The sequence below is a fragment of the Ctenopharyngodon idella genome, chromosome 19, assembly GCF_019924925.1.
Source record: "Ctenopharyngodon idella isolate HZGC_01 chromosome 19, HZGC01, whole genome shotgun sequence".
Classification (NCBI taxonomy): domain Eukaryota; kingdom Metazoa; phylum Chordata; class Actinopteri; order Cypriniformes; family Xenocyprididae; genus Ctenopharyngodon; species Ctenopharyngodon idella.
Window position 1 is genome coordinate 16,877,667 of NC_067238.1, and position 27,817 is coordinate 16,905,483.

The window sequence follows — 27,817 nt, forward strand, 5'->3', positions numbered from 1 at the left end:
GGCAAAACAGGAACTGAATCACAATGAAAATGAAAACCAAAACAGAGCATAAATGCGCCAGGGGGGTGTTGATAGACCCGTTTAACTGCAGTCTAAATGTACTGAGAAGATTTTGGTTCTGGTTGCAATGGCATGATAATTCATGTAGATTTCTGTTATTTTATAATGGCTCAGTGTTTATAAATCCAAAGCAAATGAAAGACCAAGAACAAAAACTGTAGCCACACAATCAGACAGGAAGGCTATTACAATATAATATTTATGGCACAAAAAGTCACATATAACATTGTAAAATGTAATAATTTCAATTCAAGTAACTGTGTCATTAAATAAATGTAATAGCAGTGGAAATATAATTAATCTAACAACAGAACCACCCAATTAAGTATTCATAGATTCAATTAATATTCAATTAAATGTCTCTAAAAGTTGTTCATATGTAAATCATAATCATTTTGAATGCTTTCAGTAATGTCAATGTTGTGCGTTTCAGGGTGTTTGGAAATGTTTGGATGAACCCCACTTGATAAAATGGAAGCAAATATTCATGAAATCAAATGGCATAAAAACGTTCACCAAATCTCCTTAGCCCTTAATAAATGATTAAAAATAAATAATCACTTAATTTAAAGCTGCAGTCCGTAACTTTTTTGGGTTAAAAATTACCTAAAATCAATTTTTGATTAAGAACATAACCAGCCAGTGTTCAGAACAATCTCACCATAGCCCGATTCACAACGGTAAGCTTGTACTGGTGGGTTTCTTCATTGTGTCACGTCTGTTTACATAAACTAGAGTCCCAACTAGTAGGCTACATCGCATGTGAGGCGAATCATTTATAGCCTTTTCTCACAGCAGCTGCAATAATTAAAATGATCATTTTAATGGCGGATTGTAATCCAGAAAGGTCCAAATGACAATCATCAGTGACAACTGGAGATTCATCCGTAGTCAAAAGCAAAAGATGTCGGACTGCGGAGTTGCTACAGAAATTGAAATCTACAAGTAACGCTAATACACATAGTCACGCAATGCTGATATTGTTAACATTAACAATTTGAGAACAAAGTATAACAATAATAATAATTTGCATGGTTTGACGTGATATGAGCTAAGCGATTGCTAGATTTAATCACCATTGGCAGTGCGATCTACGGTAATGCTTTTTTTCCTCAGTTGGTCAGAACAAAAGTGGCAGATTTGATACTTACTTGTTCAGATGACATTTTCCCGGGGAGAATTCTTACTTTGTTCATACTTCCAAGATGCAGAATCTGTGATTCTGAAGTACAGTATACACACCGATGTGGTGATTGACAACAAACATTAGATTCATCCGCGCTGAGGAGCCGTGCAGAGGCACAACCCACGTAAAGATGATAATTCCGCAAATAGCTGCAATTGCAGGTTTCAAACAGAGATGGCGACAAAGAGTCAAAACTTGCAGACCGCAGCTTTAAAATAAAATTACATCATTAAAGTTCCTATTTGACTGATCCGAGTAACATTTTCTAAAATATTTTTCATCAGAATTAAAGCACCACTTCAAGGACAAGGAAAGGGAATAGGAAAGTAGATGAAATGCTAAAAGTTAAAACTAAGTAATTACAAATAAACATTTTGTTTAAAATAAAATAACTATTTATATTTATATTATTTATAAACTTTATTTTAGTATTTTTGGCTGATTAGAGTATTTAAACCTGTTCTACTTATTTATGAAAAGCAGTACAGTGAGAATAAAGTGTGTCAGGGCTTTTGTCAAACACAGACACAACCACAAAGGACATGATAGCGACTGTACACACCACAAGTTAATCTCAAAAGAAAAAAAAAAAAAAAAATGTCACCATAGTAATAAGACTAAGAGACTTCAAGAATGTTTGAACACTTGCATCCAAATACACACATGAAAATCTTTATTTTAGACTCATCAGCAATAATAATAATAATAATAATAATAATAATAATAATAATAATAGTAATAATAATGAAAAATGCAAAATAAAATAATGTGATTGTAATGTAAGGGAAACCCAGACTCAAGGATAAAGTTTGAACCCAGATGCAGGTATTTATTCATAACCTTATATTCACAGGTGAGTAAGAACAATGACAGTACTGCAGAGAAACTGGATGACTGAATAACTGATCTTTGTATCTTTCACCAGGTTTAGAGAAGTACATTGATGAGCCAACATACAAACAGCAACTTAACCAGCACTCATATATATATATATATATATATATGTGCTGGTTCACATCAAAAGAACACAACCTGTGTGCTCAAGCAGACTGATTTACTGTGTTCTCTCATTAATTTGGCTGTGAAAGAGCTCTGTGTAGTGGAGTAAAACACACTGATATCCACTAACAGTGTCCGTTCAGTCAGCGCTGGGAGCTGGAATCGGTCTGAGTGTCCGGTGAAGATCCCGTTATGTGTGACAGCAACTCAACCTGTATGTGAGGAGCGCAACTGCGTTTCCAGTAAATGTCCAGCAGGCGGCGCTCTCGTTCTTAGACTCTGGGCTCCAGTCTGTGAGACAGTTCAAACGGTGTCTGCTGATTGTCAATGATGTGAAGGTAATGGACACTCAAAATCAATGGAGTTAAAAAAAATTATAGAAAAAAAGATCGCAAAAAAACCAAGTAGGTGGCTGTATTCTATAAGAATGTAACCTTCCATTAAACAAAAGAAGAAGAAAAAGTATGGTGCTTCTTAGCATCGGTTTGCATGGTGACTCCTGCATTGTGTTCACTGCAAAAGAAAAAAGAAGAAGAAAGTGATATGTGAACCCATACTTGGAATATGTCCTCTGCATTTAACCCATCCAGTTAGTGCACACACATTATGAGTAGCGAGTAGTGAACACACACACGATGCAAACCGTGGACACACACACCGGGAGCAGTGGGCTAAAGTGCACCTTAGTCATTTCCTGCTGGTATTGAGACTCAATCCTGCAACTTTCGGGATGGACATCCCCAGTGGAGCCCACGGGACTAGTGACTATGGTGGAGCTGGGGAATCAGAAGACCGAGGCAGAGCTGGAGGAGGTGGGCAGGGCAATGACGCAGACTTGAAGGACCAAGGTGAAACTGGGGGATTGGAAGACTGAGGCGGTCCCAGTGGGACTAAGGATGACGGTGGAGCCAGAGAGATGGAGGAGGTCCATGTTGTAGCCGGGTTATCCACAGACTGTAGTGGAGCCAGATGGACAAGGGACACCAGTGAAGCCGGAAAGCTGACAGGCCAAAGTGGTTGCGCAGGTGGAGCTGAAGGGCTGAGGACAGTCTGCAGAACAGGAGGATGAGGAGGTGTCAGAAAAACTGATGAAGAAACAGTGGAGGAGGTGGATCCAGGGATCTGGTCAGATCCAAAGAATAATCCATGCTGGACAGAACCAGCGGAGGAGGGGTTAGGGAACTGGATGAAACCAGAAAGTAATTTATGTTGGTCAGAACCAGTAGAGGAGGAGGGGCCGAGGAACTGGACTGAAGCAGTGGAGGAGCAGGGGCCAGGAAACGTTTTAAAACATAAAAGTTTTATGCGCATACTCAAAGTCTTATTCTCTGTTTTTAGTCTGTCTCTGTGGCAGAATTACAGCACCACATACTGATCTGGCATGTATACTACATCGTTTTGAGTCGGTTTCAGTGGTTTCGTGTGTATGCAGATATTTCTTGAGACTAGGGAAAAAAAAAAAAAGATCGGATAGGTGTGGATGCGGCCTGAGTCTTTCCTTTAACGTCATTCCAGCTTCTATGGATATGTTCATGGTGAGAGCCAGGTTTAGTTATTCAAAAATAAAACTAAAGATTAAGTTTTTTTTGTTTCTAAAAACCTTGAGACTAAAAAAAGGAAAAGTATCAAAAGAATAAAACAATTTCTCAAAGAGGTAGAAGTAGGGCTGGACGATTATGGCCTAAAATCAAAACCTCGATTAATTGAACATTTTACCTCGAATACGATTATTTTGTTTCTGTTTTGTTTTTGCCCTCATAGTTCACTGACAAGGTTTGTACTGTAAATTTGATTGACTATTAAAAGGTGGGATATTTTTTGAAAGAGTGATCTGACATAACAGCTCACTTTCAGCAGTTATTTTTTCTATGGTTCATAACATTTCTTACAGCTTTCTGGTTGTTGTAAATCAGATAAAGATAAATTAACACAGTACCAGTACGTAATGAGAGCGATTACGTGTGAATTAGTCATACCGTCTCTCTATTAATTGTGAAGCTGTGGGTTGTAAATAGTTCCATCAAAAGTAGAAAAATATATGCTATAATAAGTTGAGTTTCTAAGCTACTTTAGCGATAAATCACTGACAACAAGTTTCTGCGTTCCTCTCTGTGCGCGCGATCTTCACGTTTTGGTGCCTTTTTAAACAGCGTTGCTTTGAAAATCTCATTCGATACTGAGGACAGGCTTCTCTCCAGTGTGAATTTTCATGTGACGCTCAAGGCTATTCTTCACTCTGAAACTCTTTCCACACTGAGAGCAGGCGAAAGGCTTCTCTCCTGTGTGAATTCCCATGTGAATTTTAAGCTGACCCTGTTGTATGAAACTCTTTCCACACTGAGAGCAGGCGAAAGGTTTCTCTCCAGTGTGAATCCTCATGTGATTCTCAAAGTTTGGTCTGGTTCTGAAACCCTTTCCACACTGAGAGCAGGTGAAAGGCTTCTCTCCAGTGTGAATTTTCATGTGACTCTCAAAGCTTTGTTTGATTATGAAACACTTTCCACACTGAGAGCAGGTAAAAGGCTTCTCTCCAGTGTGAGTTCTCATGTGAATCTCAAGGCTTTGTTTCACTGTGAAACCCTTTCCACACTGAGAGCAGGTGAAAGGCTTCTCTCCAGTGTGATGTTTCATGTGAATCTCAAGGTTTTGTTTCGCTCTGAAACCCTTTCCACACTGAGAGCAGGTAAAAGGCTTCTCTCCAGTGTGAGTTCTCAAGTGACTCACAAGGTTTTGTTTGATTATGAAACCCTTTCCACATTGAGAGCAGGTGAAAGGCTTCTCTCCAGTGTGAATTCTCATGTGAATCTCAAGGCTTTGTTTTGTTGTCAAACTCTTTCCACACTGAGAGCAGGTGAAAGGCTTTTGTCCAGCGTGAATTCTCATGTGAATCTCAAGGTTTAGTTTCATTGTGAAACTCTTTCCACACTGAGGGCAGGTGAAAGGCTTCTCTTCAGTGTGAGTTCTCATGTGAATCTCAATGTTTTGTTTCATTGTGAAACACTTTCCACAATGGGAACAGGTGAAAGGCTTCTGTCCAGTGTGAAGTCTCATGTGAATCTCAAGGTTGTGTTTCATTGTGAAACACTTTCCACACTGAGAACAGATGAAAGGCTTCTGTTCAGTTTTAATGTGCTGCTTAAGGTTTGCTTGTTGATTGAACCACATCCCAACTTGATGGCAAGTGATGGCATCTTCTTTTAGTTTCTTCCAATCTAAAATGAACATTAAAAGGTAAATGTTAAAAATCAATTGAAGGACAATAAAGGTGAGATTAAGTTAAGTTGTGCACCCCAATGACAGAATGCAACAGGTCTTTTTTATCTTTGACATACTACAGATTATATCGGTCATTCTCATGTTATTGGTAACAGTTATACAAAGATATTTTTAGATGCAATTTGTTATATCATTTCCTCTATTAGACACAGTTATACATGTTAAAGAAACTTGCATAGGCAGTGACTTCCTTTCCTCCAAATCTGATAGCTGCATTTTAAATCAAAAGATAAAATAAAATGACCATAATAAAGAAGTAAAAATAAAGATCCTATGGTTTGTGAAGAAATATTTTTTTTTGAATAATAATTCCGATCTTTTTTTATCAAATCAGACTAGAACTAGGGATTGTCACAAGTACCCAAGTACCTATAAACTTACATGTGGTTTACATTTAATTATGGGGCCCTCTAAAATACTCAATTCTGATTGGCCAATCAATCAGAAAATCCAGCGCTACATTCACATCACTCGAATTGTATCACACCTCGGACTCGTGCTTTCATTTCATATGAATGCAATTGGCGCCATCCTGTGTCTGAGTTATTAATTATTGCGGTGAAAATAGTGTACTTCAGTGTATTGATATTACTGTAGCATTGCTCCAGTGTTTGTCTTGTTTCTTAAGATAACATAGGTAAAATTATAAAATAATTTTAACTCAAATCAGTATTTCATGTGCACATATTTATTAATTTGGTTATAGCTGTGTAATAGGCCGGATGATTTACAGTCAGTCAGTCAGAGAAGCAATGAGAAATACTTTGAAATAATGAATGAGCTACTGGTCTGTAATAACTAAAACTGAGAAAGAATATTTAAGAGATCTAAAGCTTTTAAATCTTTAACTATACTGTCGTCATATTTACGAGTACTTCAGACTCTTAAGTCTAAATAAATAACATACTACATCAGTTTAACACACTTAAGCAGCTAGTAGTGACAATAAAGACAGTTACTTTTCTGTCCGTTCTTATTTGAATTTTTTTAATTTTCTAGAATTCCTTGTCTTCTGTTTATCTGATATCATAATCCATTGTGCCATTGCTAGGGCTGGGCAAAAGAAAATAGAATTTTTGATTTAATGTCTTCATTTGAACAATCTTGTTTGTGGGACTCCTCTTCAATAGCAAACTGAAGTCAAAAGACTCAGAACTGGATGATATACCTGTTACCAGATGAAGATGAACAAGGAGAGTTCAAAAAGGTTTTTAATGCAAACAAACTCAGGTAATCAAAGACAAAGTAACAACATGTCTACACGCACACACAAACATGAACAACAATAGACCAAACACAGAGTGAAGGTGAGGAACTTAAATACACAGTGATAATGAACTAAATGATGAGCAGCAGTGGAGGATTAGTGTCTAAAGCCCGGAACCAGCAAGCCGACGGTCGACCTTCGGGCAATTTTCTCAGTGTGTTCCGCACCGTCGGCTGAAGTTGGGATGAATCGGCATCGGAGCTCGTCGGTCAGTCGGGCCATCTGATCATTCTGATTGGCTGTTCAGCTACTGCCACCTGCTGGTACGGAAAGGCATTTCTTCTTACGCAGGCGCAGAACGGCTACTTGGCCGTTGAGCGTCGGTTTAGTGTGTCAGGGCAACTTTGGACCCAGACGCTGCCGACATGAGCCAACCCCGAAGTTTGCTTTCATCGCCACTAGTTCGTCGGTGTCGGCTTGGTGTGTTCCGGGCTTAAGGGAACTGATGAGTGGTAGAAAACAAAAGACAAAGAGACATGTGACCGATGAAAACAAACTGAAAGAGCAAGAAAGTGAAACTAAATATGAATGAGTCCAGATAACCATGACAGAACGCCCCCTCCCAGTAGGCGCGATGGCGATGATGAAGGGCGTCCAGCAGCACACACCCAGAGCGGTGGAGACGAGGGAGGGAGGAGCCAAGGCGGCATGGAGGCTGGCGACAACTGGGAGACGACCGACGGAGGAGGAGCCGATGGATCCCAGGGAGCAGATAGAGAGACGATGAAAGCCTATCACAGGAAGTCTGAGTGATGCTGCGGTGACGATAGTCTAAAGAGGAGCTAGACTGCCAGAGGACTGAGGCATACCTGCAGGTGTGATGGAGGACCAAGCCATACCCGATGGAAAGGAGGAGCCCACTGCAGCCGTAGAGGTGGAGGAACAGAGCCTAGCGGAAGATCCGCAAGTCCATGGTGGAGGTGAAGTGACAACTGATGAAGGGGGAGCAGGTGGGATGAGGGAACCCGGTAGAGTTGAAAGGCTGAGGGTGTCTGATGGAGCCGAAGGTGGGAGGAGACAAGGCGGAGCTGACAGGTTGAGGAGCCAAGACTAAGCGAGGTGATCAGAGGCCGGAGGCGGAGCCACAAGATCCACTAACTCACTGACGTCACAGCATGGTCTCACAGGAGATGTCGAAGAGCTGCAAACTTCCAGCAGAGGCAGGGGTGAAGGACTGGCTGAGCAGGATGGTGACAGAGGCAGTTGGAGATTCGAGGAGATCGAAGGTAGAGTATATTCCATAGTGCTTTGTAAAAACAGCAATAAGGATTCCAAACAAACAGACAAATCAGAATCAAAAGAGTTCTTTGTGGTGCCTGGAAAAAGTGGCGAAGGTTCCGAAGAAATAACCAAATTACAGTCCATAGTGCTGTCTAAGGACAGTGATGAAGAACATTATACGTGGTGGGAGACAATACCTCCGTACTCTATGTCTACCAGTATACCCTCGGCCACAGATGTTGCAGGCTCACGGCCCTGGTCAGACTCACTGGGGGGCTTCTCTTGTCGTCAATTTCTAGCCTCCTAGTGATGTGAGATATGAGCAGGAGTCTTCACAGGGTGATTATTTTGACTTTATTTTGTATTTGAGCTGCGCGGCTTGGACGCGGCATCCGTCAAAAATAGACTTGGCGCCTATCTTTAGCGAAGCGGCGCGGCAAAGCCTGTGAGCCGCTTCTGGGACGCTTCTGAAACGTGCCGTGGCGCGACTGGTGTAAACACAAGCATTGACTACAGTGGCCTCGGATCAGCTTCGGTAGCCGCGTCTCAGCCGTAACGCGCCGCAGACGCGTGCAATGTAAATAAGGAGTAAGTCCTGTCATTTTAAGCATCAAGCGCAAGAACCCTGGAACTCACACGTACACAGAGATGCACAGACAGCACATGAACGTCGAATCAGTTCTCTTTCTCTAACTGTACGCATACGTATACTTGGGCTTGAGAGAATCATACCAAAACTGTAAGCAGAAGAAAGACGGAACAGTACATATCTGATTTTTTCGGGAATTTTTTGCTCTTCGTACACACGTGACTTAGACATTTTTAACAGTTTATTTATTTTATACACATACAGATTGGTTCTAAACGGTCAATCAATTTTGCAGTTTTTGACACTGTTGTTTTTGCTTGCAAATCACTGTTCACAAGATTGCAATGCTTTTGGTCGTATTTCAGTGCCAAAAATATAAGCATGTGTAAGTTAGAAGAATACAGATTTGAGTTAGCATGAAGCTACAGTTTCAAAACATGAATTGCATTCACAAAAAACAGTAAATAATGTTTTATTTCTTATGCTTGAAACGTGATTTACACCTTTACAAAGCTTCTCACATTTAATTTACGCTTGCAATCTTAAGTACACTTTTACAGATCTTACCCTGCTCATGCAAATCTTTTTGGTATCATTTCATCTTCATGAACAACAATGAACAGATTGATTCTTTGTAAATGTAGATAATTAACTTACCCTGTTTAATATTCGTCCGATCTTGCCCTGGTGAAGACTGGCATTTTTTCGTCTTCACATCTGGTGTTTGTGTCGTCTGGATGTTTTCATGCTGCTCCATCTTTATCATCACCAGGGAATTTTTGATGCAGCTTATGGCAAAGATCACTCCATGTGTGCTTCTCAAACTCTAGTGAGGCAGCTGTGTCCTTCCTAGTCCAGTCCTGCGGAGGCTTGTAGGTTACAGTCATCCTCATCGGAATTAAACGTTAGGAGACGCTGTAGTAAAGCGTTTCTCAAAGGAGCCGTTCTTCTACTTCTTCTATATGTAATGGCGGTTGGCAAACCAGCTTTGGTGCATTTCCGCCACCTACTGGGGTGGAGTGTGAAGCGTTGATGAACAAGGGAAAGAAAAAGAGAAAAAAAAATTAAAATTATTCTAATCAAACGTGTTTTCTTAAGATATTCTAATAAAGAAGTAATCACTTTTGAATTATTGTTCAGCAAGTTTATTAATGTTAACCTTTTTATTCCTACAGCCTTCTTTTCTATGAGCTGAGATCTTTCTTCATTAAAACCAGCACATTTTAAAAGAACATGTTCAACTGTTTCTGGATACATAATAAAATACATAAAGCAAATCGGCCTGTGAACGCTTTATATAGGTAGGTCTAAATCGGAGTGATCACTTATATCAATGCTATATACTTCGTCATATCGTCCAGCCCTAAAACTTGTATAGTTTTTGTCAGTGTTTATTTAAAATCACCCAATTATGCAGAATATAAGATGGTAAATATTTAATTGATGTCAACACAATATATAACAATACAGTAGGGTATGATTTTACCCCAAAATCCAACATTTTGACACAAAATGATAACTGCAAAACGTTTCTTTGCCTGGAGCCCAGCTGTTTCTACACTGTAAAAAAAAAAATCTGTAGTTTTTACAAAATAATTTTGGCAGCTGTGGTTGCCAGAATAATTTTGTAAAAAAATACAGGAAAACTGTAAACACATTTACAGAACAAAATGTACATTTTACAGTATAAAACTGTATTTTAAGAAAATTTGAATGTAAACCAATAAATTCAACAATGCACACTACTACTAAAATCTGTTTTTTACCTTTAACATATACTGACAACCACCATAATAATGCAGGTGGTAAAAGAGAAAGCCACATGAAGAATCAGAGTTCATCACAATAGCTTTTCCACAAGCTGAAATATAGACTAATATAAGAAGGTGCACAGAGTCATTCATGCAAACGCAAAACATCATCATGGTAACCCACAATACTTAAATAATGCAATAAACATTCATTAAACAACAGAAGATGTAACACAAAACCCTAATGTACATAACTGATAACAAAAACTATTAAGAAACATGATTATTTAAACAAAATACTTTCAAATGTGGAGTGTCACACAGGGAGTTGTGAGAACATCAGTTTACAGATTTTGACTGTAAATTATACATTGATTTTGTTTTTTTTTTACGTATGTAAATTGTAAAATTTACAGCATTTTTCTGTGAAAATTGCATAAATGTCTGGTTAGAGCTTTTACAGTTTTTCCCTTTATATAATACGGGAACTTAAGGTTAACCTATTTACAATTTTTTTCTGTAGCGTTTTTACAATATTTACCGTTAAAATCACATTCATTTTTTACAGTGTATGAATTGCAGCGACCTATTTGCTTCTTTTTTCTGTAGCTTTCGGCAGTCTGTAAAAATATACCTCAGATTTTGTGTCAAAGCTATTTGTACAGTCAGTCGCAAAGCTTTTTCCCGTTTTGGATATGTTTTGTATGTTTTGCGCGGCATTCACGCTGAAAACCAATGCTGCCACTCAGTGGGCGTAACCGCAGTCATAACGGTCGACGGTGACGTCACGTGCATACCCTCTATTTTAAAAAGTGATTGGTTCAAGCTGTGTCCAATATGAAGTCGAGAAATTATCGTGTCATGACTTCTTTTGCCACAAACTTTTCTCACATTTCCTAGTCTTCTCTTTCCTTCCCGTGTCCACAACTCTTGCCATCTATTCTTAATTATCTTTTTAATTAAGCCCTTCATTTCAGCTTTCCCCAGAGGGACATTAAAGGGGGGGGGTATCACACACAGTTTCTGCCAATCTCATGTTACTCTTGAGTACCTATAGAGTAGTATAGCATCCTTCATATCTCCAAAATGTCTTTAGTTTAATCATATTTATAAAAGATACATACGCTGTACTGAGTATTTCCGAAAACAGCCAAGCGCCTGGAGGCGTGTCCTGTGAGCGGAAGCTAGTCACGAGTCCGCGCAGCTTTTGTGTAGAGATCGTCTACAAGCTATCAATTGTCAGCTAAACAACTGTATTTAAACACACAATACACCATTGCATTATCCCTGGATAACTTTTGAATCACTATAGTGAATATAGCGTACAGTGAATGATGAATAATGAATTTATGAATTCACTACGTTCGTGTTGTTTATGCACTTACACGCCGATTGTCAACAAAACAGACATTTGAAGCAGTTTTACTCACCACCTGCGGTTCTGACTCATGACCGGGATCATTATTGCTGTGACCGCTCCATCTTTCAGTTTCAAACTATCTGTAAATCCAGCGTGGAACTGGGCCTTGTTTATAAAACCATAAGCGCCGATCCTGAGGGCTCGAGCAGCCACGGAAAAACATGAGATATTCTCCATTCATTTTAACCAATAAAAAAGTGATTGCAACTATCAGTTTCTATGGTTATTTTAATAGAGCGCATCAATGTAATGCTTGAGAACAAATCTCTCAGCTACACTGGACACTGGGTTCTTTGGGAAGCAAGGTTATCTTTCCCTCACAACCAAAAACACACTTCTTTGGTGACATTGTTGATTTCGTGCAGTCCTGTGACCTGTGCAGCGCTGCTGATGACTTCCGTAAACCCGAACACGCATTGATGGGCGTGCTCTTGCGCTCTCGCTCAGGTACACGTGTGCGCGCCCTTCCGGGAGAAGTGCCTGTACAAGGAATTCCGCCCCCGTTTACGTCACTCAGGCCGATACTCGGAAAAAAAAAAGGATTTGGAAGAGAATTTTTGGAACAGAAATACTCTGTCATACGTCCAACTCATGTTTTGAAACTTTGGCCATGTTTAGCATGAGAATCCAACTCTTTAACAGTGTAAATAAGTCAGAATACATGAAATAGCATTATACCCCCCTTTAACATTTATTCCTGTATACTTTAAAGGGGGCATCGGATGCAAAATTCACTTTTACATGGTGTTTAAACATAAATGTGTGTTGGCAGTGTGTCTACACAACCACCCTATAATGATAAAAATCCACCCAGTGTGTTTTTTTTAATCCCCATAAATCATAAGCACTTTGTCAGATCAAGCCTTTCTCAGATTCTTGGCAAAGTGACGTCATTTTGCACAGGCCCCGCCCACGACTGTTGACGGACACTGCCGTTTAAGCATAGACCCGCCCTGAGTGAGCTGTCAACAGACAGTCCGCCATTGTTTCGACGCCGGAGCAGGTGTAGACAAGAATGTCTCCTAAGCGACTGAGGTGTTTTGTTGTTGGCTGTAAGAATGAACATAGCAGTCATTATTTACTCCCAACATCTGAGCCACTGAAGACGCAGTGGATTAACTTTGTTTTTGAAGGGAATGCGCCCCCGGGTCTACCTAAATGTGTTTATGTTTGCGCAAATCACTTTACACCAGACAGCTTTCTGAACGAGGGACAGTACAAGGCAGGTTTTGCTAAAAAGTTGTTTCTGAAGAATGGATCGGTACCATCCATACGTGATCCAGCTTCACCTCCAAAAGAAGTGAGTATAATTTTTATTTATTTATTTTTAACTGCTCGTGCTCAAATGCAGCCAGTTGCTTCAGTCAGCGATTACGGTCGGTGTTTAAATCCCGTGTCTTAAGTATTTAAAATTGGTCCAGTCAAAGGAAACAGTCTTTGTGTCGAGTTCAGTCTTAGAATGTTTCGGCTAGTCATTAAGTTAAGAGTTAAACTGAGCTAACAGTCTCAGAGAACATTGTTATGTGGTCGTTTCCATTTATAACCTTCTCATTGTAATTCATAACCGGTTGTTTATAATGAACAATGCATTAAGGTGATAGTCTTTTAACAAACTGTGTAAGGGTTTATAAAGGTGTTGGTTAAAGGTGCAATATGTAATAATTTTGCAGTAAAATATCCAAAAACCACTAGGCCAGTGTTATATATTTTGTTCACTTTAGTACTTACAATATCCCAAATGCTTGCAACTATTTGTAAATCGTGAGAAAATTGCAATTTTAACCAAAACTCCGGGACGTGTGAGGAGTCGCCTGTCAATTGCGTCATACCTGCGTTACCCTCGGTTTCCGGTTTAATTTTCTAGAAACCATGGAAACACCAAAGACGCTTTAATATTTACATGTTTTAATAGGCAAGAGAACAACTGTTTTGATATATTGATAGACAGAAAACAAATTATTGTTATATAGCTCAACACGTTTAGTCTTATAGTTTAAATCTAATTTTCCTGATTTTTTGCGAGTATCATGCTTTACCATGCCTCAGGAAAAAAACACTATTTTGCGCAGTAGCTAACATAGCATAATCAGATGTAGCTTTATTTTTAGTAACAGTAATACAGCATTTTATCCATCATACAATACGTTTTAAAATTAATTGCATGCCATTTATCAACACAACCCATCCAGCATTTATAAATATGATATTCTAAAATCGATCTATCTTACTGCAGTGTGCAACAATGTCTCACCGCAGCAACCGAGCGAATGCACAGAGTAACATTAACATTTTCAACACACTCAAATATATCTAATATGATAAACAGAGCTGTGTTACCTCATACTCATGACCGGAAAAGCAGAAGCGGCGCCGGCGACTGTGGCATAATAAAAGTTCCACTGCTCGTGAGGTGTGTGTTGCGCAATCGCTCCAGCAGCCTCGTTCAGCTCCCACAACACTCGTTCCTGCTCTGCTTCATACTACAGTAACGTTAATAATCGCATTCATCAACATGATTTCTTCCCGAGTCCTATCCCAATTCTTTTGCACCATCCGTTGAGGTGAAGACCACATGTCCCAAGATTCCGCGCTCAAACTTGGCGTCATCAAGCTACGCCTTTGTTTTGAATAGGCCTCTAGCAGGCAGAAAATATTACATATTGCACCTTTAATAACTAATAAGTAATCTACAAATGTATTTTAAATCGTTTTTGAAGAGTTATAATTTTATTAACATTAACACTCCCATTGATGTTTTTCAATATTAGAATGACGAGTTAAGTTATATTACCCGATCACTTACCTAATTGCTCTTGTTTAGACAAGCGCATATGAAGAATTGGCTATGGTGCATCATGTGGCCTGCCAGACGGACACACCACAACTGTGCACAGCTGGCACCCAGCTGTCAATAAAAACTCTACGTCCTCACTACAAAAGCTCAGGTTTGATGATCCAGATCCTATATAGTGTGAAGTCATTTATTCTGTTTCTGTGGTATTTCCAAGTTGTAATTGCTATTCTTTTTTTTTATTTATATTATTCCACAATATCAAAATGTCTATTATTATGTTACATAGGCACACAAACAACTATGTCATGGCCTGATATTGGTCTTGGCTCATCACAACCACTGCTGTCATCAACACCAATAAAGAGGCCAATTAAGAGACCACGCTTGGAGCTGGAGGAGGAAGAGGAGGACCCTTTTGGAGGCAGCTCAAGTGCGAATGTCGAACAGCCATCGGATTCTATATATGATCCTGCAGACTCTGTCACAACTTTGACTGAGCCAACAGATGTGACGTGAGTGACAAAACTATTATAAACATTTTACATTAATTTAAATTGCTTTTCCTCAAAATATTTCAGATGTTATGTGGAATTTTGTCATTTTTCTATGAAATCTTTATTATTCTAATAGAATGGAATCTTCCAAGCCGGCTCATAAGACAGCAACATATATTGTTTATGAAAACTGCCTTCTGGAGCTCTTTGAGCAGTGCCCTGTGTGTCAGCGTGTTTCAGATGTGAGGACAAGACGGGTTGGCACATTCCTCTCTGTGGAACAACGGTGCCCACACTGTGAGTTCTTTAGAAAATGGAATAGTCAGCCAATTCTTGGAAGCACTCCTGCAGGGAACCTCCAGCTTTCGGTTGCAGTTTATGCCACTGGTGCATCTTTCTTCAAACTTGAAAAGGTAGGCGATAAAGATTTCACTGTTTAGACAATAATTAAGTATACCATTTAATATCACTAAGAACTACACTGCACATGGAGAAATGAACATAATGTCCCTGAACCCATACTGAAACAAAGAGTCCTCTTTTTCTGACCTAAGATCTTCCGAGCAATGCAACTAAAGATTATGCACTATGACACATTTCGACAACATGCCCGGAGGTACATAGAACCGGCAATTGTACATAGCTGGAAGACGGCACAGGATGGCATGTTGCAGCAGCTCAGCCAACAACAGAACATTGTCCTAGGAGGTGACTTGAGGGCTGGCTCACCAGGTACAAAATACTGACTGTCTCAGTTTAGAGATTACTGTTAAAGCAAGACATCATATAAGGACAAATAGACTGTAAGACAAATTAAACATAACACATTTATCTCTAAAGGTCATTCTGCCAAGTTTGGAAGTTACTCTGTGATGGACCTAAGGACCAGCAATATTATTGATCTGCAGCTAGTTCAGGTGAGTCTTAAAATACAGACTGTTACACACTTTCTTTGAAATAAATTCTTTTAAATATTGACATCCTGTTGTAACTCGTTTCAGAGCAACTGAATATACACACCTAAGCAATGAAAAAAAGATTATCCACATTACTCTTTCTGGAGGGTCAATAAGAGGGTTAACTAGAAAAATTGTCAAAGGGAAAATGCAGAGATAAAAATGATCTGCAATTCAAACAATGTAAATGTAAAGAAACAAAATTCACAATTTTTCTTTACTGTATACTCCTCAGCTAACGTAACAGGAATTGTCAACCATGCTCATATCTGCCCTTTCTTTTATAATCAGAGTAATGAAGTCGGAGGTAGCAACTATATGGAGAAAGAGGGTCTGAAGAGGAGCCTTGATCTCTTGAGGGCACATGGTGTGACTTTCGATAGTATTGTCACAGACCGGCACCCTCAAGTACAGGAATTTCTGCGGGAGGCCAACATCACACACTATTACGATGTATGGCACATCGAAAAAGGTATTAGCTCCTGTGTGTGGAGGTGGGGTTTATGTGCTGGTTCATGACTTAAATAGTATGACAGAGTGGTTGTTCTATAATAAAAGCATCAAAATTTAATAAATCAACATTATGAATTCATGCCTTTTGACAAGAAATGTCCTTTTATATTATTTTGTATTCAACACATACTGTATTTCTGTGCATGTGTGTATTATTAGGACTGTCCAAGAAACTGCTGAAGATTTCTCAGAGCAAAGATTGTGAGAAACTGCAAAAGTGGCTTCGCAGTATCAAAAACCATATATATTGGACAGCAGCTTCTTCGTCGTCAGCGCAAGAGCGAGTGGCAAAGTGGACTTCAATTCTTAATCACGTACAAGACATTCACACGCATGAAGATCCTGTTTTTCCACAGTGTTTACATCCACGACGCACTTCAAGGGACAAGAGGCAAGTGGTTGAGAGCTGGTGCGTTCGACCTATTTGCACTGTCAATTTAAATCTGGTGTATATGTACATATGACAGATGTTTTTTTTTTTTTAGCTTAAAATATAATTTACAATTTTTCACCTTTTCTCACCAGGAACACCTGCCTTCTGTAGATTAGAGAAGGTGCTCACAAACAAGAGGATTCTGAAGGATGTTCAGAAGCTGAGCCCTCACCATCAGACCTCATCACTGGAAGCATTCCATAGCGTAATTCTACGTTTCGCGCCCAAGAATGTTGTCTTTAGTTTTCTTGGAATGTTATGCAGGTAACTCTATAGTAATAATTTAGAAAGGAATGTGTAAGTATTTCCAAACACACACAATGACATAAGTGTGACCTAACATATGTTTAACCATTATTTTCCCTCTAAAGACTCTACCTAGCAGCCCTACATTTTAATGAAAATGCTGGGCGCCCCCAAGCAACAACAGCAGCTGGTGGACCGCAATTTAAAGTCAACTTTCCAAAGTACAAGAAAGGACAATGCACTGCAAAGCCAGTGAAAGCAGATCCAACCTTCCGTGAGTTTAAGAAGCTTTTATTTAAAATTCTAAATAAACATTGTACATACAGGCATTATACCACAAGCTGAACATAAATATCTGTTATTTTAAATTACTTTTGTAAAAAAATAAACCTTCTGCAGCAAATAATATAAATACAGTAACATAACAAACGTGCAACAATGCTATAGCATTATAAAATAAAAAGGAATTAAATTTTTTTTCAGACTATGTGGAAAACCTGTTGGACCTTATCTTTGAGAAAGTTGTTATGGACCCAACACCATATGTGGATGAAGTGCTGCAGATCTGCAGATCTCCAGTTTCAGAAACCAGACAAGCTGGATGTGATAGCCAGCTATGTCTCAAGGTTTAATCAAGGGCAGGTCTGAACCCCACATACCTTCCATGAACATCAGGGAACTTTGCCCTTATTCGTAGCACCACAGAGGAGGGCAGCACCACCCTAATTCTCCAGCCCAGAAAGCCCCAACACTAGCTGACAAACATTCTGTAGGCCAAAAACCTGTAAAGGCTGAGACAAACACACACACACACACATATAGATATATATATATATATATTCTAATGAATGTCATTTAGTATAATTTTTACATTGATATTTGTATGCATTTGCTATTTGTCTACTGACAATCAGTTTTACAGTTTTTATTTTAAAAATAACTTTAAAAATCACTGTGGTAGTCAGTACAGCAATTTTTCAGACAGTGAAGGTTTGTACAAACAGTGTTGTGTCCTTATGTTACCTTCAATGGTATGTTATGCACCACAAAAAAACACACTGTACAGTTACCCAAAACGAGCAGTAATTTATGTTTCACTCCTACATTGCATTAAAAAAACAACTTACGTCTCTATTCCCCTTAGACCTAAAGGCCCATAGTCTGCCCTGTAGATGTTAAATGCATTCTGTAGGGAGAATACATTTAAACTAACAGGTTCTGGACCTGGATGCTCAACCATACATCGTGGTGGACTTTCCAGCTGTTGTATTCTTCTTAAAACCTTGAAAATGTGAAAAGGTAAATGACCTGACATATTGAAAAGATGACTGCATAACAGCAATTCAGTTCATGAAGAAATTACAGTACCTGTGGTATCTCCCTACAGCATATATTCTTGGGTTCTGTAGGCAATTGGGCACAATTTCCACAAAGACACCTGTAACAGGAAGAACTTTTAGTGACAATGCAGCTGTCCGCAAAATTAAAACTGTTATTTATTGTTTATTTATTAAATGGTGGTAAACATACATACAACAAATTATGAGGTGTCCTTCTAGCCCTGCAAGACCCATTTTTTTTCAGCCATGACCTAACATTTATATTACATCTAAAATCGTACCTAGCACTGCATAGGCACGCATTACTTAGAAGTTTAAATTATTCGAAAAACATGTTTTTCATGACCATTCATGACCATCGTGTTCGTGTTGCGCACAGTACGCTAACATTACCCTGCCAGTACATTAAAAGATAAAGTAAAGTGACATAGTCAACCAACCATTCAGAAACGTTCTGTTCAAGCCTTAATTGCTGAAGTTCTTCGGGGACCTCCTCTTGTTCCGGGTCTGACTCCGGCTCAAATAGATACGGTTGTACCGATGTGTCTTCAGATCCTCCCGCTGCCTGTCTTGTGTCGACACGCCCCACAGAAAGAAGGGGTGGGGCGAACAGTAGCTCATTATCATTTAAATTGCCATGCACCGAAACGGGTCGCTGTGAACAGAGCTGTTTTTTATAAGGTATGGTTTTTACACAACCATTGAAAATTTTTACCAAAGTAGGTTACAGACTTTTCAGGAATACCCTAAAAAAATCATAATAACTTATGGAAAATGGGCATCCGATGTCCCCTTTAAGATCCACAGGAACACTTCATAATTACAGACAGGTGTGTTGGATCATTTTCAGATCTGAACTCTGCAGGTAGGTAGATCTCCAGGAACAGGATTGGGCACAAAAGGATTCCTGGACTTTGGGAATGTTCAGAAGTTCTATATGGGAATTCCCAAAGTCGGGTCATTTAGAAAAGATATAGCAACCTGAGTCAGAACAGTGTGAATGTGTTTGGTGGTTGTAGCTTAAAATGGTTTGTCGGATCTTTGTCTCTGTGATCTCACACATTTCAATACTAGTAACTTAATAAAGGCTGTGTGACTATTAGGAATGATATTAGGATGATCAAAATGTAAAAGATGGTCTAGCTCACAGTAGGTCAGGGGAGCCAGAGACCACCAAGGCGGAGATGACAGAGGAGAAGACCACGGCAGAGCCGAAGGAGATAAAGACCACCATGGTGAAGCTGGTGGAAGAAGTGACCACTGTGGAACTGGCATAGTGGAAAAGCACGAAAGCAGAGCCTGAGTGATGGACATCCACGGCAGAGTCAGAGGGGCCACTGACCATGGTGGAGCTGGGGAATCGGAAGATTGAGGCAGAGCTGGAGGTCCAAGACGGAGCTGGAGGAACAGAGGACCAGGCGATACCCCTAGTCAAGGCCAATATGACATGCTGAGATAGCGGACGTATAAACCTTCACTGTAGAAAAGGCTCTGCCATTATCCAGAAGGTCCTGTAGGAAACATAGTGCAACCGAAACCGAAAGTACCTATCGGAGCACCATCCCTCAAACACCCTACATTTGTGTCGCCCTCTGCTTGCTGCGGACATGGCGCACAAACGAGCAGATCGTCCAGATAAGATGAATCTCTGACCCCTGCATTCCTTAACTGCATCAGAGCCCCTTCCACACATTTACTGAATACCCACGGATTTTCATATAGTCGTATGCTGTGCCCTGATAAGCAAACCTCAGATATTTCCTGTGAAAATATGCATCCTGGAGATCTACCAAGGTGAACCAAAGTTCTGAGCGAGAGCATTTTCAGTTTGTATTTTCTGAGGTGTTTGGTGAGGACCCGTAAATCCAAGATGGGGTGGAGACCTCCACCTCTTTTGGGAATCATAAAATAATGGGAGTAAAAACACTTGTGGATTTCTTCCATTGGAATCACTCTTATCACTCCTTTTCTCATTAAGGAGGATATTTCTTCCTCCAAAACTTAAGCCGATTCCCCCTGGGCCACTGAAATGACATTGAAAACAGGGGGCTTTACAATGAATTGAAGTCTGTATCTCCTGTCTATAGTGGTTAAAACCCAGGGATGACTGCGCATACATGCCAGTTCACTGCCTGATCTTTTTTTCCACTTTTATCCCACTCTGCACCCTTGGCCCTTGGCCTGTATGCATCAGAGAAAATTATTTTTGATGGGGTGCTTGTGAACTTCTGTCTTTCCTTCCTCAGAACAAACCGTATACTTTGGGCTTGAATCATACCAAAACTGCAAGCGGAAGAAAGACGGAACATATCTGATTATTTCAAGTCACTTTTGCACAAGTCATTTGTAACAGTTTATTTTATACACATACAGATTGGTTCTATGCGGTCAATCAATTTTGCAGTTTTTAACACTGTTGTTTTTGCTTGCAAATCGCTGTTCACAAGATTGCAATGCTTTTGGTCATATTTCAGTGCCAAAAATGTAGACTGAGCGCTGAAAAATGATAGTTAGAAGAATACAGAGTTGAGTTAGCATGAAGCTAACGTTACAGTTTCAGAACTCATGAATTGCAGCCACAAAAAAGTTAATAATGCAAATCTTTTTTTCTTATGCTTGAAACGTGATTTACACCTTTACAAAACTTATCACATTTAATTTACGTTTGCAATCTTATGCACACTTTTACAAATCTATTCTTATTTCATGCAAATCTTTTTGGTATCATTTTATATTCATGAACAACAATGCACAGATTGATTCTTTGTAAGTGTAGATAATTAACTTACTCTGTTTAATATTCGTCCGATCTTGCCCTGGTGAAGACTGGCAGGTTTTCGTCTTCACATCTGGTGTTTGTGTCGTCTGGATGTTTTGTTTTTCAACATGTAATTAATTTCCCACCTTTATTCATAAAATTACCCTAAAGATTATTTCGTTTGTAGCCTATATGTTGTCGAATATGGATTTATGACGCGACTACTCTGGTTGAGGACCAGAATGTCTCAAAATCAGTTGTGTTTTAAAATGAGGAGACATCCTCACATTTTCTTTTATTTATCAAATGTAAATTTATGTCCCTGTTGCACTTAATTTTCCTGGTTAAGTATATTTATAGCATAATAACATTACTTAAAAAAGAGAGACCTAAATACAATTCTGTTTTCTATTTTTACAGTAGCTATAATGTTCTATTTATTAAAATCAAATACAAACTTAATCAAGTTACTGTTTTTTATGCATTTTTACATTTATTCCAAAATATTAGCTAAAGGCAGTAACAATTAATTATTTGTAAATTAATGTTCAGCTTTTCTTTTTAATATTCAGCTTATTTTCAGCAGTCATCAAGCTTGTACACACTGCTCACAGACACGAAAATGTACCTTTAATTTCCCCAAGTATGGCAAGCCATTTTAACATTTAATCCTTAAAACGTACTAGTTTTCATGCTACTAGTGTTTATTTTTTAGATACTAGTATCTATTTCATTAGGTACTTATTATTCATTAGCTACTAGAGCTTATTCTTTAGTACATTTTTAAAGATACTAGTACTTATTCATTAGATAAAAGTTCTTATAATAGTGGCTAGTATTTAATTACACTTTACTTGTTAAGAACAATTAGAACTAGTACTTGCTAACATGTTTATAAAAGATACTTCAGTGTTCTAATTTATGACCGATCAGACACAATTATTCTTTATTTTTAATGAATAGTCCAACAGACCCCTCACTCTACAATAAAATGAGGTGCCAAGGTATCTGGGAACATCCCCCAATAGGCAGAACAGGCCTCTGGTTACTATGACAACAAAGACAAATCAGCAAGATAAGATGGTTTTTGCGAACCAAAGGAATGTAGGGAGTCAATGCAATGTATTGTCTTTTGTATTGTATACTGTGTTTAATGTACTGTGTGTGTGTGTGTGATAAGGATTAAATTTTTAAAAAATTGTTACATAAATTATTACGATAATTAATTGATTTACGACAGCATGTAATGTTACATAAATCTTTTATTGACATTTGCCTTTGAACATTATTGTAAAAATGCAGGTTATAGAAAAGACGTGTGGTTTCTATAGCAACAGACTGTAAATATATTGCTTTGAATCTGTCTTTTTTAACATTAAGTCTTATATTCAGAGCATATCTATATTTACATTTGCAGATTACAACAACACCCCATAATATTCATTATCAGTGGCTTTCTGTACTGCTTTTGACAACGACAGGTCAGTCCCGTTTCCTCCCTATTGAAATTAATTTGTAGACTCTCATCATTACAGGATCAGCCACAATCCACAGGACCCGGAGCCTGAGGTTTCGGCTTTAGAACAGCAAACCTCAAAATAATTAATTTAACCGAGAGAATCTTACAAAAACTGTCAAAAAAGATCCAAAGGCCAAGTTAAGACTGTTTTAATATCTAGTCTGACCAAATAGTAATTAGTTAAGGCTAATCAGTATTACTTGCTTTGCCAATTCAAATTTGTAAAATCTACTTTTTAATGTAACTGACTTAAAGTTATGACCAGTCTTGAGGAAAAAATTAGATGACTAACTTAGACTAGTCTAAACAGTTTATGCAACCCACCACAGGTCATATTTCTACGGAGCCCCGCACATGACATGCAGGGAAAAAGTAAATCGTGTGCATGATTTACTAATTCGTTCCGTCGATGTATAAATCGTGCGCACGTTTTAGCACATCAAGGGAACGAAATAGTAAATCGTGCGCATGTTTTAGCGAATCAAGGGAGCGAAATAGTAAATTGTGCACACGTTTTAGCGAATTGAGGGAATAAAATAGTAAATCGTGTGCACGATTTAGCAAATCGAGGGAGCAAAATAGTAAATAGTGCGCACGTTTTAGCGAATCGAGGGAGCGAAATAGTAAATCGTGCGCATGTTTTAGCGAATCGAGGGAGCGAAATAGTAAATTGTGCACGTTTTAGCGAATTGAGGGAATAAAATAGTAAATCATGTGCACGATTTAGCAAATCGAGGGAGCAAAATAGTAAATAGTGTGCACGTTTTAGCGAATCGAGGGAGCGAAATAGTAAATCGTGCGCATGTTTTAGCGAATCGAGGGAGCAAAATAGTAAATCGTGCGCACGTTTTAGGGAATCGAGGGAACGAAATAGTAAATCGTGTGCACGTTTTAGCGAATCGAGGGAGCAAAATAGTAAATTGTGCGCACGTTTTAGCGAATCGAGGGAGCGAAATAGTAAATCGTGCGCCTGTTTTAGCGAATCGAGGGAGCGAAATAGTAAATTGTGCACGTTTTAGCGAATTGAGGGAATAAAATAGTAAATCGTGTGCACGTTTTAGCGAATCGAGGGAGCGAAATAGTAAATCGTGCGCACGATTAGGAAATCGAGGGAGCAAAATAGTAAATAGTGCGCACGTTTTAGCGAATCGAGGGAGCAAAATAGTAAATAGTGCGCACGTTTTAGCGAATCGAGGGAGCGAAATAGTAAATCGTGCGCACGATTAGGAAATCGAGGGAGCAAAATAGTAAATAGTGCGCACGTTTTAGCGAATCGAGGGAGCAAAATAGTAAATAGTGCGCACGTTTTAGCGAATCGAGGGAGCAAAATAGTAAATTGTGCACACGTTTTAGCGAATTGAGGGAATAAAATAGTAAATCGTGTGCACGATTTAGCAAATCGAGGGAGCAAAATAGTAAATAGTGCGCACGTTTTAGCGAATCGAGGGAGCGAAATAGTAAATTGTGCACACGTTTTAGCGAATTGAGGGAATAAAATAGTAAATCATGTGCACGATTAGGAAATCGAGGGAGCAAAATAGTAAATAGTGCGCATTTTTTAGCGAATCGAGGGAGCGAAATAGTAAATCGTGCGCATGTTTTAGCGAATCGAGGGAGCGAAATAGTAAATCGTGTGCACGTTTTAGCGAATCGAGGGAGCAAAATAGTAAATCGTGCGCACGTTTTAGCGAATCGAGGGAGCGAAATAGTATATCATGCGCACGTTTTAGCGAATCGAGGGAATAAAATAGTAAATCGTGCACGTTTTAGTGAATCGAGGGAACGAAATTGTAAATCATGGGCATGTTTTAGCGAATCGAGGGAACGAAATTGTAAATCGTGAGCATGATTTACTTTTTTTCCATGCATGTCATGTGCGGGGCTCTGAATATTTCACCCCAAAGTTGAACAAAAAAGAAAAAACATATGAAACTAGATTATATATTCACATAAATATGATTCATGCTATTTTGTGATCACATAAATAAAATTAAATAGGTTTTAATGACCTAATTTTAAAAAGATTTCTCACATTGTGACATTATTTTCATGACAATTAAGAACATTTAAACAAAACAAAATAAATAAAAATTAAACAGACCCCTTTAAATTTGTTTACTGCAAATAATAATAATAATTATAATTAAAATGTATTTAAATAGTGAAGCATACATCATGGTAGTATTTGTTGTGAAATAAAATAAAGGATGTTTTTCATTTCTTATTTATTACTTGGGGTGAAATGTGTGACCCTGACATTTTTTGTAAGATTCACCAAACCATCAGACAGGCAATTATTTTTTATCACCATCTCTATCTGTGAATGACACATAGTGTTCTGTGCCTGGAAACATCCCTTCAAACACAAAATAACACAAGTGCTATAGATATAGATATACATATATTAAAAGCTCTGTGTTGTCAATCACAGGACATTCAGGTGAGATGTTTGCACTTCTGTGTCTGTGAACAAATGTGGCAGTGTGGAAACAGATGGAGTTCAGAGGGCACAGCGAGCCGAATTACACTGTACAAATACTGTAGAAAATCAGCCGTCTGTGGCCTAAAAACTCTGACTCTTTCCTGAGCTGTTCATTTAGAAATCTATAATTCCCTTTAAAATTTTAACCAATTGTGGTAAAGAAAATCAAGTGATGTAATCAACTCAGATTTTGACATCAAATCCCATTTAAGAAGTAGTTTTGTTCTGTGCTGGATCACATCACATCAGAGCGGGGTTCACTGCTGCAGCTAAGGCTTTTATAAAACATTTCACAATATTAAAATGTTCTCATATTGCATTGCTCTCCCATAATAGTGCTTGGCACAGAAACGTGTGTTTGCAAATGACTCTCAACTTATTTCTTTACATTTATAAACGTATATACATTCTTACACGATAATGTACAAACAAAGATGTAAGTGCAAATACAATATGCATGCATGTCACTTTAAAATCTCTTTAAAACGGAAATGAGTTTCACACAAGAGCTTCAGAACTGCGAATATAAACAACTGTATCCAAATGCAACGGCAGAGAGCGAGTGAAGGGCAAAAACTCCACAAAACTAACATCTTCAAGAGCCTCGACCATCAAACGGTCGAAGAAATAATGACTATAAAATAATACTGTCAGGTCACTGTAACGATTACACTTAAGAAAAGCTTCAGTCACTGGCGTGTCATGGGAATGACTGGCTGCTGTCACATCCGGATTGAGATCAAACTGGAAACATTAAATAATAGGAAATAAAAACCCCCTCAACATCATAACAAGATTCTGTGTAAACTGAGTACTTGGCTCTATATGACATCATCATGACCTTTGACACCAGTTGTGTTTGTTCGTTCAGTCTGAGTTTATAATAGGGCCGGGCGATATATTTTTTGTGTGTTTAGAAAATATCACATATTTATAAAATGAACATTGTGATGATTTTATTTGGCCATTGAGTTTCTGATTTCGACTTCAGTAGCAGTAAAAAGTTTGATTCTTTTCCAGGAATCAGTTCAAACTTAAATGAACTGATTCAAATCTCTGATTCAATGATTTGTTTGCATCAAGTCTCAGTCTTTTACATGTTAATATTGCTATTTATGTACTGTTATATTTACTGTATTTTACTACTTGCATTAAACATTTTCAATCTAACTGGCAACAATTCTATTTGGTTAAAATTACTAAAAGAAATCAGCCTTCGGAGCAAATATATAAATATTAATATATACCGAACATGTTCAAAAGGCTGAAAAAATTAAAATATATATTTTATATATTTTTGTAAATTAAAATATTAATTTTAATATACTATTATCACTATAATATCGCCCAGCCCTAACTGTCTAAGTAATAAATTCATATATAAATATGGTCCAGAATGCTGGTAGCATTACAACAAAACAATGCTGTAAAGTTTACACTTTTCCTGTGGACAGGTAAAAAGCTTTTATCGACTTATCTATTTTTGACATTAAGAAATAAACACTTTATTCACATCAAGAGAACACAACCTGTGTGCTCAAGCAGACTGATTTACTGTGTTCTCTCATTAATTTGGCTGTGAAAGAGCTCTGTGACGCCCCCTGGTGGAGTAAATCCCACTAATATCCACTAACGGTGTCCGTTCAGTCAGTGCTGGGAGCTGGAATCGGTCTGTGTGTCCGGTGAAGATGCAGTCATGTGTGAGAGCAACTCAACCTATCCGTGAGGAGCGCAACTGCGTTTCCAGTGAACGTCCAACAGGCGGCGCTCTCGCTTTCTTAGACTCTGGGCTCCAGTCTGTGAGACAGTTCAAACAGTGTCTGCTGATTGTCAATGATGTGAAGGTAATGGACACTCGATTGCACTTCAGCACTGTCACACGGGGAAAGCTCATTTCCTGGGAAGTGGAGAAATCAATGGAGTTAATAGATTTATTCACCTCAGTTCTAATGAAGAGAGAGAGATGCTACACTGCTGCATTTCACACTAAGCTTGACCTGAGATATTAATTAGAACTTGATTTATATGGCTGCATCAATATAGACAATTTGCCGGATACAGATAGCTGATAATTAGCAGTGTCTGTAAATGCAAAAAAAAAAAAGAGAAAGAAAGTAAATGAATATTTTTTTTATGGCTGATCACAAATATGATAGCTGATAAATTTGTACTGGTTTAATAATCAAAATAATAATGATATAAAACACTAAGATCGGTCGATACTATTATATGAACTCAAATATTGTAAATATTTATTAATATACAGTCTATAACCAGAGATTACGTATGTTTGCAAAAATATGCAAAAATATGATATATATGATATATATTTATATTAATATATTACATATTATTATAATATATTTATTATATATAAATATATTAATATATTTAATATTACTTTATTAAACAAAAATAATCTGTCAAAAAAGTAGCATTGTTATATTTTAATAATAAAATATAAACTAAAATAACTAAATAATCACAGATTCATATATATATATATATATATA

The 27,817-nt window shown here is 38.2% G+C and overlaps 2 protein-coding genes and 1 long non-coding RNA gene across 4 annotated transcripts in view; 1 reads left to right on the forward strand and 2 right to left on the reverse strand.

Annotated features, from left to right (window-relative positions):
* Positions 1-2,049: 2,049 nt before the first annotated feature.
* LOC127501685 (gastrula zinc finger protein XlCGF8.2DB-like) lies at positions 2,050-9,595 on the reverse strand. Its single transcript, XM_051873834.1, has 2 exons — positions 9,256-9,595; positions 2,050-5,457 (listed from the first exon to the last, which is right to left on the reverse strand). The coding sequence occupies exons 1-2, from the start codon at positions 9,362-9,364 to the stop codon at positions 4,412-4,414; spliced, it is 1,155 nt and encodes a 384-aa protein (XP_051729794.1). The 5' UTR covers positions 9,365-9,595; the 3' UTR covers positions 2,050-4,411.
* Positions 9,596-16,336: 6,741 nt separating this feature from the next.
* Positions 16,337-17,471, forward strand: LOC127501689 (uncharacterized). Its single transcript, XR_007926676.1, has 4 exons — positions 16,337-16,485; positions 16,686-16,935; positions 17,052-17,223; positions 17,331-17,471. It is a non-coding gene; the product is annotated as an uncharacterized LOC127501689 (long non-coding RNA).
* A 5,076-nt stretch (positions 17,472-22,547) lies between these two features.
* Positions 22,548-27,817, reverse strand: part of rapgef5a (Rap guanine nucleotide exchange factor (GEF) 5a) — a 71,594-nt gene continuing 66,324 nt past the window's right edge. For both annotated transcript variants that reach the window (XM_051873825.1, XM_051873824.1), the window contains exon 26: positions 22,548-27,201. In XM_051873825.1, coding sequence (XP_051729785.1) covers positions 27,083-27,201 — 119 coding nt within the window. In that variant the 3' untranslated portion in view covers positions 22,548-27,082. The remainder of the gene's footprint in view (positions 27,202-27,817) is intronic.